This window comes from Bactrocera neohumeralis, unplaced genomic scaffold, assembly GCF_024586455.1.
Source record: "Bactrocera neohumeralis isolate Rockhampton unplaced genomic scaffold, APGP_CSIRO_Bneo_wtdbg2-racon-allhic-juicebox.fasta_v2 cluster10, whole genome shotgun sequence".
In the NCBI taxonomy this organism is placed as follows: Eukaryota; Metazoa; Arthropoda; class Insecta; order Diptera; family Tephritidae; genus Bactrocera; species Bactrocera neohumeralis.
The window spans coordinates 6,498,460-6,515,409 of record NW_026089623.1 but is presented as its reverse complement, the minus strand read 5'-3'; the positions used below and the strand labels follow the sequence as shown (position 1 = coordinate 6,515,409).

Genomic DNA, 16,950 nt, shown 5'->3' with positions numbered 1-16,950 from the left:
ATGATAGCGGAATAAAACTTTACAAAAATACGGTATTTGAAAAATATGTACATAAATGACGGATAATGAAATCTCGATTATCACTTTATCATGCGAGAGTATAAAATGTTCGGTGACACCCGAACTTAGCCCTTCCTTGCTTGTTTTCAATGGCTTTGAATAACGCTTCTAAATCCATTCTTATTTCGATTTTTTTGATTTGTCCATATTTATCACAGGAAGGGGGAGAAGAATCCCTCTATGGAATTAATACCACTTCCTTAAAAACTGAAAAGATCGCTCAATGGATTCAAAAAGCCTTTCAAAAGACGAAAACATCGAAAAATTAGCTAGCTTTGGATTTAAATCAAAATGGGGCGATGGATTAGCCTTACTAAATTTATATCAATGCGAAAGTCGCAAAAAATTAGAAAAAATCACAAAGAATCACAAAAACATCACTTATTTACTTCACTATCTGATAGTCACATTTAAGAAATTAGAACGAAGAAAAAGAATGTAAAGGTAAAATTTCTTGGAATATGTATATCACATTCATTCTTTGGAAAGTTCCAAATAGTAAAATATGAAAAGGGTATTTCCTAATTATTGCATAATAATATTTCTCGTTATTTTTTAAATAATATATAATGTATGTATGAATGAAACAAGTGTTCATTTTCAACCATTGTCGCTCATCATTTTTTGATTATTTTTTCCAAACCCAAAGTATGGCAATCCCTTGAAAGTGTGAATGTGCAAAGTATAGTATAGTATAGTAGTTTTTAAAGTATATTTATTTTCTTAAAAAACACACAATAAGGGTCAAGTTTGGCTATATGTATGTATATATAAATGTGTACAGTGTAATTAAAAATATAATAATTGAAAAATGTGTGCAAAATGCGCTAATCTTAGTGAAATAGCGAGAATTACTTTTACAAATTTTTGAACTTTAAATACAAATATCTCCAAAACTATAAGTCTATCTAATTTTCTAAAAATCTATCAAATTTTTTAAAATATTTAATAAATTTACTTCAAAGAACTACAATGAAATCCTTTTTTATTTATTCCTATTAGAAACCGAATAGTGACAAACCAGTGCAATATATATCATATGTTCTTTTTAATTAAATACCTAATTAGGCGTTAGGTAGAAAACATACGCAACAAAACATAAGGATTCACTCCAATTACAATAAATATATATTTGAGGTTTAAATTTATCGATATGTATTTAAGTAAAGTAATTACTATAATGTTTAAATCTATGAAATTAATTCGTAAAATAAGTAGGCGGCTTAATCACCAACTTCGCAACTTTATTTCACATATAGTCGGTTGTATTTGTTCGTTTTTTAGATTTTTTTGAATCTGAAACAACAATATCGTAACGGAGAACCACAACATTGCTGATGTGCTTAGTTGAAAATAATTCACTATAATTGTATAATTTTATTAATTTACTAGAGGATCCCGTCTACTCCTTTCTTTTGGTAACGTATTCATAAATTATAAACTAGTACAGTACAGTAATATTCTATTTATGAATAAAAAGAAAACACAAATTCCGATGTATAATCTATCGGGTTAATTTTAACATTACTTTCAAATTGAAAAATTGTTAGAAATAAACTTTCATATCTTTGTTATTAAACACAAATATACTATACATACTTAAGATAAAAGATGTTGATTTTTTTATTTTATTAGTTTTATAATCACGTTTGTAACAAATGAGTAATTTCCAAAGTTGTTAGTTGAAAATATGTGAGATAATGAAAGATGGTGGATCATTCTAATATTTTAACAATAGTTATAAATATTTATAATTTCAATCTAATTGAGCCTTGTTCGTATCATACATTCTGACAGTCTCATTGGAATCAAAATTGTTGCTACCATAATATTTTCTGTAACATATTTTTATTAAAAAATGTGTACCGTTGCATAATTCAATACAGAAAAGTTGTATTTATGAATAGAAATGAAAACGTTATTTCTGGTGTGAGAATTCACGCTGTTAAAAACTAAACATTAATTCCAAATGTGAAAATTATTGATGAGTAATTTCCAAGAACATTTGAGATAATGAAAGAGCATAACAATGTAAAAGTATGTGCTCTGCTCTGCTCGGTGTTTTGTTAGGTAGAAAACTATAGCTGTAGCAATTGTCAAAAATGAAGTGCTGTGCTAGTAAAAAATTTAGAGCGGTATGAGAGCAGAGCTAATAAAAATTTCTTGTGCAACATGAAACTGATTTAGATAGTTTCGCCATAAATTAAAAAAAAAAAAATAATAATAATAATTTTTTATCGTAATAAATGTTGGGTGTTTTAATTTATATGGCCAAAAATTATTGTTTTGTTCGGTCTGGCTACAATGGGAAATGATATAAAAAAACTCTTATTTTGAGGCGCTCTCACACTGAAATAAGTTGGGCATCCTTTCATCCCTACTAGTCCCCGCTATCAAAATTAGAACCCGATTTCAATTCGGATCTCAAATAGCAATTCGTAGGATTTTATGTATTCTGTAATTCGTTCGATTTTATTTGATTCGAATTTAAATTCGAAACAGATGATTTCTTTGTGACAGTTTCACAAAACAAATAACAGAGAATTCCTTTGTTCAAAATTTTACATAATTTGAAATTAAACAGTTTGCATTAAAGAAACAATGTTTTTTATGGCCGCTTATGTGTTGAACGAACGTGAACGATATTATCAAGGTAGAATCGAAAGACGGCATTTAAGAGATCATTCTAATCCCATGTCCAAAGATAAATTGATTCGAAACTCTTACATTCGAGAGAGAGTTGTCACAACTCGATTTTTTTATAACATTTGCCAATAATGCTACTGCTGAAAAATATTAGATTGGGCATTGTATAAATAACTTTTGGGTATTTAGCATTTTCCACACTGCCACTGATTATGCAAGTAGCACGTTAACCATATTATTTTTGGGTGCTCGATTCCCAAACAGGCCTATATCACCCATATATATAAATAATTTTACAAACTACCGATATCTAATTCTATAGAATTTCAACAACACACTGATTTGGCAGTTCGTTTTAGCGTCTTCTGGCATCCTGCCTTTTTTACTAACAGCCCATTGACGGAACGCTGATTGTGTTTTGTTGCCAGCTTAGAGAAAAGATCAGGGTCCGCTGCTAGTTGAAAAGCGAGTAAGAAAAGAGCTTTTCATCATTTTAACTTTGCCATATCTGCACTCAACGTGAGTTTTGCTAAAACGTTGAGAATTGAGATGGTTTCTTTTTGCTTCAGTCTTATTTCCAGCTATGGGTTAAACAAACATGCATTTTTAAAAATAATTAACGAAATTATACCTTTATTTAGAAAAATGTTCATACCTAATTTAATATTATTGGCGGCAAGTCTTAGGTTTTTGGCTGAAGGTTCATATCAACGTTCAGCTGGAAAAGATACCGATATTGCTCTGGGTAGAAGCACAGTATCTAAAATAGTATAAGAAATGATTAATTAACCGACTGCTTTAAAATTTACATATGTTCTTCTACTCATTTTTAGTACCAGAATTGTTTATTTTCGAAAATATTTTCATATTTTTTGAAACGATTTTGAACGAAAAAAAAAAGATTTTCGTAACTTTTTTTGAAGTTCGACACTTTTTTTTTAATAAAATTGATTATATTTGGTAGGGACGATAGCCGCAGAACTACTGAATAATAATCCATTCGATCTTTTTATTTCAGACAACATGAACAGCCGCTATCACCATGATCAGTGAAATACTTTTTTTTGTTGGGGACTGCTTTGATTTAAAAAAAAAATATTAAAAATGAAAAAAAAAAATTTGTACATTTCAAAATACAAATAAAAATATATTAAAAAATTAAAATTATAGAATTTTGTTGTCGCATAAAAAAATTTTCCTAAAAAGTGGTAAAATGAATGCGTTCACATGAGAGTACCCCCCTAAGAACCAAAACAAAAGAATTAGCTTTACTTTGTGTAGATGGTCTTTACCAACCTGTCTGCTATTTTTTCCATTCATGTACGTTAGGTTAAGCAACGTTTATGTCATGAAATTCGGTGCATAAGGCATCACAAGTGTCTTAAATTATTTTTCTTATAGTCAATAGTATACCCAATTTGTACCTCCAGGCTAGATAACGAATGCTGCATCGGTGGGATAATTATCTAAACTTAGACACATTTTTGTTTACTCAATACGTTGTAATTCTGAATAGTCACACACTTATATCAGTATTAGTGCCAAGCAACTTCAATACTTAATAAGGTGAATTAAGCCTGTTAGTTCTCAATTAATAAATGTTTTTAATCATTTGTAATTGAAATATAATTCTACTATTTTTTGAAATATATTTAAATTGCGTATTTTCTTTGATTTTCATTGTTTTAAATTTTTATTAGCGATCTTGAACGGCGGCAACAAATTCCTCCGTTCACATTGTATGTATATTTTTGGTATAATTTCAATCTGGCCGTTCAAGCCATTCCAATTGCAAAACGTCAAAACTTACCCAATCCAGTCAACTGTCTTGGGTAGGTGAGCGGTTCTCACATTTCCAGTGACAGGAGAGTTGGGGATCTCTTTATCTCTGGAAGTACTGACAAGTTACTTCTATTCAGAGACCTATCACACGCTATCACACCGGGTTAGTCAAAACAGTTTTTCTTGTCTCATACGCAACTGCCCATAGCTTCATATGTGACAACTCACACCGAACAAGACGAAACGAAAACACATGTTCGTGCTTTGACTTATTTGAAGAGCTGTTGTCGAACTTCTTATGTATTTTCATACAGCCAACGCACATCAAATCCGACAAAACCGTCTTTGTTGTTGATACATACTTTTGTACATGCTGAGCTACGGCGTAACCCACACCGAATGGAACAGACAAGACACGACAGAAAAACACGTTTAGTTGCTTATAGCTGAACCGTTGGTAGTCAAAATTACGCATTTTCTTTGTGCTTTTATTCTGCATACAAGTTGTTAAAATAAATATATGTAGTTTAAAAAAACTAAAAAACACGCTTTTAAAACATATCAAACTAAAAAGTGAAAAATAATTCCTGCATTATTGTGAGAAAAGCGTGGAATGCTCGATATATGACCAAGCCAATCATGCCAAGGAAAAGCGAAAAAGAAAAATTCTTAATTTTTTTTTAGAGAATACGGCAAATGATATTCTTAATATAATAGGTAAAAGTTGGTGACTAAATATCTTTTTATACTCATGGTTCTTTTTTTTATACAGAAGTGGACTAAGATGGTGAGGCGGTCGATAAAATTTTAGATGAATTGGATATGAATGTTGAAGAGTTGAGCATGAAGTCCCAAAGTCACCAGTATGGCGAAATGAAATCTTGAATAAATTCGACGAAAACCGGTTCCGCCAAATGCTTCGAGTAAGCAAGGAACAATTTAACAATATATTTCACCTAATTAAGAACGATCCGGAATTCACTAAAGCACATTCCTCGAAACAGATTCCTGTGGATTTGCAGTTAGCAATTGTACTTTATCGTCTGGGCTCATGCGGAGAGGGTGCTGCATTGAAAAAAATTTCAACATTATTTGGCGTAGGGGATGGTGGAACTCTATCCATAATTACGAAAAGAGTTTTCAGTGCTATACTAAGGTTAAGAGATTCCTTCCTTTTTTGGCCAAATGAAACAGAGCGATCAGAAATTGTACATGCTACGTATTCCGAAATGCCATTTTGCATTGGCTATATTGATGGTACGGAGATAAAGCTAGCTCGCCAGTTATCGATCCTATATCATTCTTTTCTCGTAAGCACATATACTCTATCAAAGCCCAAATAGTTTACGATTATAAACTCAAAATCCGACACGTAATGGTGGGACATGTTGGCAGTTGGCATGATGCGAAAGTATACCGCAGCAGCTAACTTTTCTTGCAAAAAGACAATTTTTTTTCGTCACAGCAGTAGTTAGCTGGTGACTCAGCCTATCCTTTGTCCGAAACTATGATAACTCCATTCCGAAGTAATGCTCGAGTGCTAGACATAAATTCTCGAATTAATTTCAATTTGCGTCACAGTAAATTTCGAGTTCGAGTCGAGCATTGCTTCGGCCTATTGAAGGAGCGGTTTTGCAGTCTTAAGGAGTTCAGAGCACGCTTTATAAATAAAGAAAGCCACAATTTATGTAGTGATTGGTTTGTTGTGTGTTGTATATTGCACAACATACTACGAGAGGATGACAGCACAAACTACGAATATACAAATCTCGATGAGGACACCACGTACACTGATGACAACGGTGAGGAAAGCGAAGATGTACAACCAAACAGAAAAGGGGAAACAAAAAGGCTAGCAATTCATTCATTAATGTTGGAATAAACCCTAAAACAGTTAAATTTTGGATTACTTCATGTATTTCATTTTTATTTCATACATAGCTATTTGTTCGTCTTTTTCCATTTCTAGCCTTTTTATACTCTCGCTACAAAGTTGCTAAGGAGAGTATTATAGTTTTGTTCACATAACGGTTGTTTGTAAGTCCTAAAACTAAAAGAGTCAGATATAGGGTTATATATACCAAAGTGATCAGGGTGACGAGTAGAGTTGAAATCCGGATGTCTATCTGTCCGTCCGTCCGTCTGTCCGTCCGTCCGTCCGTGCAAGCTGTAACTTGAGTAAAAATTCAGACATCATGATGAAACTTGGTACACGTATTTCTTGGCTCCATAAGAAGGTTAAGTTCGAGGATGGGCAAAATCGGCCCACTGCCACGCCCACAAAATGGCGAAAACCGAAAACCTATAAAGTGTCATAACTAAGCCATAAATAAAGATATTAAAGTAAAATTTGGCGTAAAGGATTGCATTAGGGAGGGGCATATTTGGACGTAATTTTTTTGGAAAAGTGGGCGTGGCGCCGCCCCTACTAAGTTTTTTGTACATATCTCGGAAACTACTATAGCTATATCAATCAACCAACCTCTATAGAGTCGTTTCCTTCAGGCATTTCCATATACAGTTCAAAAATGGAAGAAATCAGATAATAACCACGTTCACCTCCCATACAAAGGTTATGTTGAAAATCACTAAAAGTGCGTTAACCGACTAACAAAAAACGTCAGAAACACTAAATTTTACAGAAGAAATTGCAGAAGGAAGCTGCACCCAGGCTTTTTTTAAAAATTGAAAATGAGCGTGGCGTCGCCCACTTATGGACCAAAAACCATATCTCAGGCACTACTCTACCGATTTCAATGAAATTCGGTATATAATATTTCCTTAACACCCTGATGACATGCACGAAATATGGGTGAAATCGGTTTACAACCACGCCTTCTTCCAATATAACGCTATTTTGAATTCCATCTGATGCCTTCTCTGTATAATATATACATTAAGAACCAATGATGATAGCGGAATAAAACTTTACACAAATATGGTATTTGAAAAATATGTACATAAATGACGGATAATGAAATCTCGATTATCACTTTATCATGCGAGAGTATAAAATGTTCGGTGACACCCGAACTTAGCCCTTCCTTACTTGTTATTTTTTCATCTTGATCCAATTTAATTTTCTTAAGATTTAGCTCTTCTTTTTTCAATTCAATTTCAGCTTTTGATAGTTCTAGGTGCTTCTCCAACTTTTCTTTTTCAAATTGAAGCTTTTCTTTTTCTAACTCCATTCTGTTTTGCTGGTAAACCATCAAACAAGCCGCTGATGTTTTGGGAGCCTGCATTTTAATTTTTTTAGCCATGGTTCTAACTGATTGTGGAAAATCGGCCCCAAGTGGGAGTGGTTGCTGCGAAACTGTTGACGGTGGAACTGCTGGCGGCGAGGCTATTGGCGGTGATATTGCTGGTGGGGAGATTATTTGCGGTGGAAATGCTGGTGGCGAGGCTATTGGCGGTGAAATTGCTGGTGGAAAGACTATTGGCGGTGAATATACTGGTGGGGAAATTGTTGACGGTGAAATTGTTGACGGCTGTGGCGCGATAAGCAGCAAGTCATTGCCCGTGTCGACAGCGCAGAAATTATTTTGCGCATGCGATTTAGCTCCGAAAATTTTGTTTAGGCGATTGTAATGGGGGCACATTTTCTCCATTTTTTCTGTAAAAGATTTAATCACTTAAGTTCCCAAAGCACTTTCAATTCTTATTATTTACCTTCAAAACTGCCACTCCCACATCCATTTCATCAATTTCAGCGCCAGTTGAGGTGCGATAATCAATCGCCTTTTTAAATGTGCTCTTTAGGTGGCGTACCTTCCACCGCAGCAAGTCCCACGTGGCTTCGATTCCCTTAACAACAATGCATTTTTTGTAAAAAAAATTGTGCTGTTGGAGCCTACTAAAAGTAAATAAATAAGCATTTATACATTTCAAACTTCTTAAAATGTTTGCCTCAATTTCATCTGCTTCCTCCAAAAAATCCAGAAGCTTGTTGATTTCTTCCTTTGTCCATTTTTTGTTCGGCCGCTCCCTTTTCACTTTTTTATCGCTCATATTGCTGTAAATAGTTTTATTAAGTTTTAAATTGTTAATTCTTTCAAATTTCTTTTCTTACCAAAAATTTTACCTGACGCGCCAAAAATCGAAACAAATATGTATGCAAAAGAAATCAGCTTTTGAAATACAATACTAATTTGCACATATACAATAGGGGTTGAGTGTAGCATTTGCATAACAGTGTTGCATTTGCAAAACACATGTAATTTGTTTTTGTTTAAGAACATGGTGCAAAAATATTTTGCACTTGCACCGAAATTTGCATTTGCAAGACCATTTGCACCGGATTCTAATTACCCTTATTGATGTTTCTATTTGAATCAGCGTCTCCCGCTACAGAAAATGAAACAACAATTAAGCAAATACATTTTTAACATATACTATATTGCGAGTGCTAAGCACACATTATAATAATATTGAAAGCGAAATTTTTCTTCTATTGTTCCAAATTTTCTCGTTCATTGGATGCATATCGCATTACAGCTCGCTTTGTTTATGTATACAAGTATATGTATATATGTATACATTCCTTAGACCATAAGGCGTAATGCATGCCTCAACTTTCAGGACCGTTTTCTCAATGTCTGGTTGGCAGCCTTCTGTCAGTTAAGTTCTGGTTAACTTAACCAATACTCCTTATTTCGGTAATGAACATTTTTAACCTTAGAACCGTGACAAAGCTATACAAGTTAATCTCATGAATTGGGCACTCAGTGCCCAGTAATGTATTTTGTATGGAAATTTAGACTTTTAAGACGTTATTTTTATATAAACGCAAATATTTCACTTATTTATGCAAATATTTCAATGAAACTTGTGCTTATTGCTAGAAACAAAAGTATTTTTATTGAAAAACACGAAAATTAAATAAAGTATTAATTTCAAACTGCTCAAATTGGTGAAATTCTTCGCTGTGGTTTAATGCATTTTGATTGGGTGTAGACGTTGTTGGACTATTGTCCGCATCTTCATTATTATCTGAGTCCGTATCAGCTTCGACATTGTATTTTGTAAAATAGCACTTTTCACACGTCCTTATATAGTGTTTGGAGCATGTCGAAATAAAGCAATGGTCACAAACTGCTGTTGTTTTACTATCGATCTTAGCAGTTTTGCAGGTTTTACTCCATTGATTCAAATTGTTGATCTGTAGCAAGAAAAGAAAATGGTGAAAAATATTTGAAAATGAACTAATTTTGAAATAAAATGAATTATTAAAGCCTACCTGTATTGCTGGTCGAGAGCTCGCCACTGCCGGAAACCGTTTGAAATTTATCGAGTCCATTACAATTTTAGCATTGGTTTTGTAACTGATTCTGCGCTAGCTCTATAGATAGTTATTTCAAAAATGTTTTGCGTTTTTCAGATTTATTTGTGTTCCACATAGGGTGACTGAGATCACACAGCTTGAGTGCTGCAAGTCCAGCAATATCCAGCATATTATAAAATAATGCCATGGACTAGTCGTTTGTTTTTATTTCCAGAGATAATCCACGTCAAAAGTATCAACACCACCTTTATGCCCATTATAATCAAGATTGACTAGTGGTCTTTTGTTACAGAATTTAAAACTTCGTGGGCATGAGCAGTTGAAAGCACTATCACGGTTTTCTTAGAATATGTTGGTAGCTTTTTCAGAGGATGCAAATAGTTATGGCAGTTGTGTTTTGCCAATATCTTATTTTTTTGGAACTATTTGATGCACATTTGGACTGAGCATTATTACCGCCGAAGTCCGATTGGTCACTGGGTATCTATTCGTGGTCGCCACCAAATTTAGGTTCTCTTCCACCATCAATTTGAAATATTCTCCTAATGTTCTACCGTCAATTTAAGGAGTAAGTTGGCCAATTAAATCACCAACTCTTCACTCATTTCAAAAGTTATATTTTTCACAACAAAAAATTAACTGTTTACTTGAAAATTTTTTCGCGAAACTAATTAGAAATGTACACCATAAATAATCACCAAAAACGTTAGAAAATTACGCTTCTTAATACAAAATTTATGAAGAAATATTACGGGCGCTGAGTGCCCCACTTTCTCATTATAAGAGCTATATACCTAAAACTTTGTCAACTTATAATTAAAGTTATAGTTTATCACTATGCTTCGTGCAGGTTTGCGTGCTGCGTGTAATATATTATAGAATGTTGTAATGCGACATGCGATAAATGCACGCAATATTTTTATATGATTGATAAAAGTTGTTATTTAGTTGAAATAATTGATTTAACATTTTAATTTCGTTTATTTCAGATGCCTTATCATTGTCAATCGCTTGAGTAGTAAAATGTTGAAAATCAATGCCGAACCAGGATTTTTCACGGAGGTATTCACGGAATTGAAATCATGTGGGCAAATTTTATCCAACGCAAATGGAACCTTTACCTATACCAATGCTTGATGTACAGACGTAATGTAACAAAACGTATGTAGGCTCTCATTTACACTTTACATTCAGGCCCAAGCGATAAACGCTTAGTATATTTAATAACAATTATATGTTAAATTGAAAAAAACACGTCAACCTATCTTAGACATTACCAGCGTTAAATGCTGCAAATAAAAAGTTTTAGAAAAGTTAAAAGCTGTTTTTAGATTATAAAAAAAATAAAAGGTAGGTAAGTTATTTTTCTTATTTATGTTATTTTTGAGTGACTACTATGTATATAGAAATTCATTGTAGAAAATCATCAACATGCAAATATAAAATAATTAAGAAAAATATTATTATATAATTGGGGTACTCAAAACGTGTCATAAGGCATCATAAAATTATAAAATCATAAATTTTTATACTAGTTTAAAAAATTTGTTGTTGGATTGCATACTAAAATAAGTTTACGCAAATACAACTCTGAACGCTGTGTTTTCGGATCGTTATAACTTAGAACTTTATGAGACTATGTGAAACCCTAAATATTATAGTAACGATTTAAAAAAGTTTCTTAAAAAATCTAGTTTTCTGTTAGCACCTTACATTATTGAATCACGGAAGAATATTTCCGTTTTTTTGAGTTTTAACATAAACGTATAACGTTGTTTTCTTTCAGATGTATTTTCCTCATATTGCACCCTAAGGAGTGTGTGTATAATATGTGTTGATTTACTTCCTATGTCCAAACGTACACTTATGAAAGAAGATTTAACGAAGAAATGCAATAATTGTTCGGACACTGTTCCGCAAATGCTTCAAAAAGAATCAAGTGGTGGTGTTGAAAACATGATTTTAAATTTTAGCCAAAGTATGACGCCAAATGATGAGCCAAATGCGATTGAAGATTTAATCGAAGCATAAAACCAAAAGTGATTTAAGTAAAAATTGAGCTAAGTGAATATTTGTATATGGCATGCTAACGCTGTTAACTAGGATATTAAATGAAAGAGTATAGATATGAATTTAATATCGGAAGCAAATCTGACAAATAAGAATAATTTTCTTACAACTGGTTTTAAAGTCTATGTTACAATTCACCCAGTTTGAAAGGCGCGAAGCAGTGTTGGTTAGAAATCGAAAAAACAGCCTGCTTTTCTCAATGTAAGATTGGTAACCATCTGTCAATTAAGTTCTGGTTAATCTAATATATTATTAATTCTATATTCCTCAGAAATACATCCCTAGTATGTGGTGATTAATGTGCAAAACTCACGAGTAATTAATGAGAAAGGAAGAGCTGTATTAAACTATTATAAATAGGCGCAATAACCTGGTTATGTACCATTCAGAGTTTACTGCTCTGCGTTGTTCTAGTGGTATGATTGCGAAATTTTCAGTTTTTCCAAAAATACAGGTAACCATTTGCTTGGAAGTACTTCGTTGTCGAACAGCTCTTATTAGACTCGGCTCATTTTGAGTTATTGTATTTTTAACATTTCTATCGACACAATTAAATGTTCATGCAATATTGAAATCCCACGAATGCCTATAATTACACAGCGCGCACGCATGGAACTCCATCTCCAAAATCCAGGTCAAAATTTTTAAAAATAATAAAATAAATAAATAAATAAAATAAAAATATAAATAAAATAAATAAGAAAGTAAAAATAAATAAATAATAATAATAATAAATTTTAAAAATAATCGCGAGACAATATCGCGATTTAATTCCATTTTTAAGAGATGAATATTTTTATAATCTCGCAACAATGTTGCTAAGGAGAGTATTATAGTTTTGTTCACATAACGGTTGTTTGTAAGTCCTAAAACTAAAAGAGTCAGATATAGGGTTATATATACCAAAGTGATCAGGGTGACGAGTAGAGTCGAAATCCGGATGTCTGTCTGTCCGTCCGTCCGTCTGTTTGTCCGTCTGTCCGTCCGTCCGTGCAAGCTGTAACTTGAGTAAAAATTGAGATATCATGATGAAACTTGGTGCACGTATTCCTTGGCTCCATAAAAAGGTTAAGTTCGAAGATGGGCAAAATCGGCCCACTGCCACGCCCACAAAATGGCGGAAACCGAAAACATATAAAGTGTCATAACTAAGCCATAAATAAAGATATTAAAATGAAATTTGGCACAAAGGATTGCATTAGGGAGGGGCATATTTGGACGCAGTTTTTTTGGAAAAGTGGGCGTGGCTCCGCCCCCTACTAAGTTTTTTGTACATATCTCGGAAACTACTATAGCTTTGTCAACCAAACTCTACAGAGTCGTTTTCTTCAGGCATTTCTATATACAGTTCAAAAATGGAAGAAATCGGATAATAACCACGCCCACCTCCCATACAAAGGTTATGTTGAAAATCACTAAAAGTCCGTTAACAGACTAACAAAAAACGTCAGAAACACTACATTTTACGGAAGAAATGGCAGAAGAAAGCTGCACCCAGGCTTTTTTTAAAAATTGAAAATGGGCGTGGCCTCGCCCACTTATGGACCAAAAACCATATCTCAGGAACTACTAGACTGATTTCAATGAAATTCGGTATATAATATTTTCTTAACACCCTGATGACACGTACGAAATATGGGTGAAATCGGTTCACAACCACGCCTTCTTCCAATATAACGCTATTTCGAATTCTATCTGATGCTTTCTCTGTATAATATATGTATACATTAGGAACCAATGATGATAGCGGAATAAAACTTTACATGACGTATAATGAAATCTCGATTATCACTTTATCATGCGAGAGTATAAAATGTTCGGTGACACCCGAACTTAGCCCTTCCTTACTTGTTATTAACTGTAAATGACACAAATAACGCTCTTATGTCAAACGTTTTGAGTATGTATAGAGTAAAAAATGTCACACTTTACAAGCATACTTTTCTTAGAAGAATCAAGAATGTTGAAATAGAAAAACATGTAACTGAAAAAAGGCGAGCTAAGCGTGAATGGCACGGAAATCGCTCTCCTATTATTCACTTGAAATTGAAGGATGCTGAATTTAAACTAGGAAAAGCGGTAAAGTCTGTGGAAGAAAATTTTATAATAAAAAAATTGAGACCAAATTCAACCAACGTACAAAACTGTCTTTGGAAAGCCTTAATACACATTAAGCCACCATCAGACTCAAACATAATCATAAGAGAAGTGATTATTAATTGGACTCGAAGTGAAGAGGAAAAGGCAATTTGCTTGCAAACCACCTAGAGTAGTTATTTCAGCCTAATTCTGCAAAAAACGGCTTAATGTTAAGACTTCACCTTTTGAATCGAGCCCGTTCTCATTGCCGTTGGATAGATGACAAAAAAGATGTTTTTGCCATTCAAGAATTTACATCTCTTAATATTTATTAAAAGAAAACATTATTAAATAATATTTTGTTATAAAAACCGTCTTCTTTTAAATATTTTCCATATAATAGAAATAATGGACGCATTTTTTTATTTGAGAAGTCGATTTTGAAATGTATTCAGAATTCATTTATTTGGTTACATTTGTTTCTCTTTGCGCTTTTAGTAGTGCCTCAATCAGCTGTGATAATGTAAAATATTTCCAATGCTGACAAGTAGATGGTGTAAATCATAGTCACTTGGTGAGCTTTCGCGTAGATTAGACTTAAATCACCTCGGAGACGAGATTAGAACTATCATTTTTGTATATATAAGATTAGTTGGACAAGCTACTCAAAAGCCGAAATCTTGTGATTAAGTGTCGATCTGAGCATGGTATTATTTAAAAACTAAGTGATGGTATCCTCACGGGTGCGTGCTAGGCCCAACTCTATATAGGTAACTTATATACAGCAGACATTCCAAGTGATAGTTATATATTAACATCGACTTTGCGGATGACACAGCCGTAATATGCCATTCAGAGCGTCAAGAGTAGGGGAAAAGAATATAGCTTTGGTCGAACAATGGCTATCCAACTGGCGAATAAATGTAAATTAACATAAAATGATTAACATCAAACATTGACCTCAGAAAAGTATTGCAGCATATTGTTTATGCCGCTTGATATGTTTTATGCTCCATGGGGTTTTTTTCAAGTGTACAATTTAATACATGTGTGTGTGTGTCTTTAATGTTATCACATCTGTAAATTTATGACTTGTGTCCCCATGCATTTTTATTATTATTAGATGTGCATTGCATGTAAATGCATTATGTATGTATATATTATATAAATAGATATTTATATTTAGTAGAATTTCGGCTTTGCTGATAAGTAAGCATGTTCATGTACATATTGCCGAGGGAAAGAAATAATTATTTAAAAAAAATAGTGGACTGTATTGATATTTTTTATCTTATCTTATTTAATATAACAACTTGTTCAATTTTGAACATTCTTCCGCGTGAGCAAAAGTGACTGCTGGAAAGATGACAACAGCTTGTGATCTTGTCATGGTGGACAACTAAGTGACGTTCACGATGCGTAGTCATCCTTCCTATGTTGAATTAATGATAGCTTGCTCGCAACATTTTTGTTCATATTCGAATCCTGTCGGCTTTTCTTCATTTACATCGGACGACGGTATACGTTTGATTTTAAGTTTCTTTCTGTGTATCTTTGTACAAATTATTGATCCAGTCTTACGGCTGTTGTCCAGGAAATAATTTTAACTTCCACTTTTACAATTTCATAGCTTTTTTATTTAAGCACTATGTGATCTTCTTAAAGTCTGGCTTAAGACTAAAACTTAAAAATATGGCCCTGTCTGATTCCCTAAACTTTGGCACAATTTCGGCAATTCTACTGTTACTGCACCTAAAACTGTTGTTGTTGTTGTCATCGTTTAGACGTTCGTTTAGGCGAATGGCTCTACCGCGCTGATATTGAAGTATCGAAGAATTTGCCAGTTGATGAGAAAATGCGGACGTGGGCTATTCCCACGCTTACTGGCTGGTGTGGAGTAGCTCTAAGAACGTTACAGTGGGCAGACTAATGTCTTAACTTACACTCTGCTGCACTAATTTCGTCCTTCGGTGATGGTTGTACTTGTTTTGTCGGTGGACATCCCATCCTTTTCTTCGTCTTAGCTTTGGCTCCATCGTTAGGTAGATCAGAGTCCAGTATTGAAATATCATTATTTTCATATAGTGTTTTTAACTCCAAAGTAATCGATATAAAATCCTTTGGGGCAATGGATACTGTCGGATATAATTTATCAATTTGTGTATTGATAACTTTTGAAGAGATAATTATATCTTCCTTGCTTGTATAGACGCGATATTGTTTTTCCTTAATTTGGTTTTGCATTTTAGCAGCTTCGCGAGCTATACTTTTCGGCTGCTTTTCATAGTTTGTAAAATCTTCTTCTATTGCTAAGTCTACTGTTTGAACTAACTCAATTGGTTTTTTTATATTTGCAGAAGGTAGAGGGAGTAATCGAACAGTTATTAGTTTTTCTTCAGTTTTTGAAGGTTTATGAAGTTCTTCAAGTGATTCTTTTCAACTAATTTTTTTTGTTTTTTGTCTTCCTCTATTGCTTCTGATATTTCTTCCTCAGCAGAAAACAGATATATGCAAGATAGATAAAAGATTGGAACTTTTGTACATTTTAAATCCGAGTCAAAACGGTACAAAATTTCTGGTTTTTTTTCTATAGTAAAATCTTCAAACAGGATATCACGCTGAAGAGAACTATAACTTATTTCGGTCTCTCCTTCTTGAAATCTCGCTTTACAAAGTTTAAGATTTGCAAAATACTCCTCCTTTATTTCAAAATACAATTTTTCAACTTTAAGAAAAATGTTTGAAAAGTACTTTGTATGAAAATTGTGCATTTGAAGAAACACAAATTACGCAATACCAATACGCTTCCTCACACCTTAACGCCAAGGCCGCCGCAGAAGTGGAAGACCTTCTTTTTAACGTTCCCACAGAAACGCCCTACTCTCGCCTAAAAGGGACACTTATCGAACGCCTTACGCTCTCTCGAGAAGCACGACTACAACAGCTTCTCGATCGAGAGACCTTGGGTGATAGAAAAGCATCGCAATTTCTACGCCATCTTAGAAGCCTCGACAACACCGTTCCGGACA

General features: G+C 33.5%; 1 protein-coding gene and 1 long non-coding RNA gene across 2 annotated transcripts in view; one reads left to right on the top strand and one right to left on the bottom strand.

Moving 5' to 3' along the window:
- LOC126765061 (cyclin-dependent kinase 5 activator 1) overlaps nt 1-11,092 on the top strand; it is a 235,222-nt gene extending 224,130 nt beyond the window's left edge. The window contains exon 5 of the mRNA XM_050482666.1: nt 10,762-11,092. Coding sequence (XP_050338623.1) covers nt 10,762-10,909 — 148 coding nt within the window. The 3' untranslated portion in view covers nt 10,910-11,092. The remainder of the gene's footprint in view (nt 1-10,761) is intronic.
- Nucleotides 7,277-10,755, bottom strand: LOC126765113 (uncharacterized). The gene is made up of 2 exons (XR_007668261.1): nt 9,728-10,755; nt 7,277-9,649 (listed from the first exon to the last, which is right to left on the bottom strand). It is a non-coding gene; the product is annotated as an uncharacterized LOC126765113 (long non-coding RNA).
- Nucleotides 11,093-16,950: the final 5,858 nt, after the last annotated feature.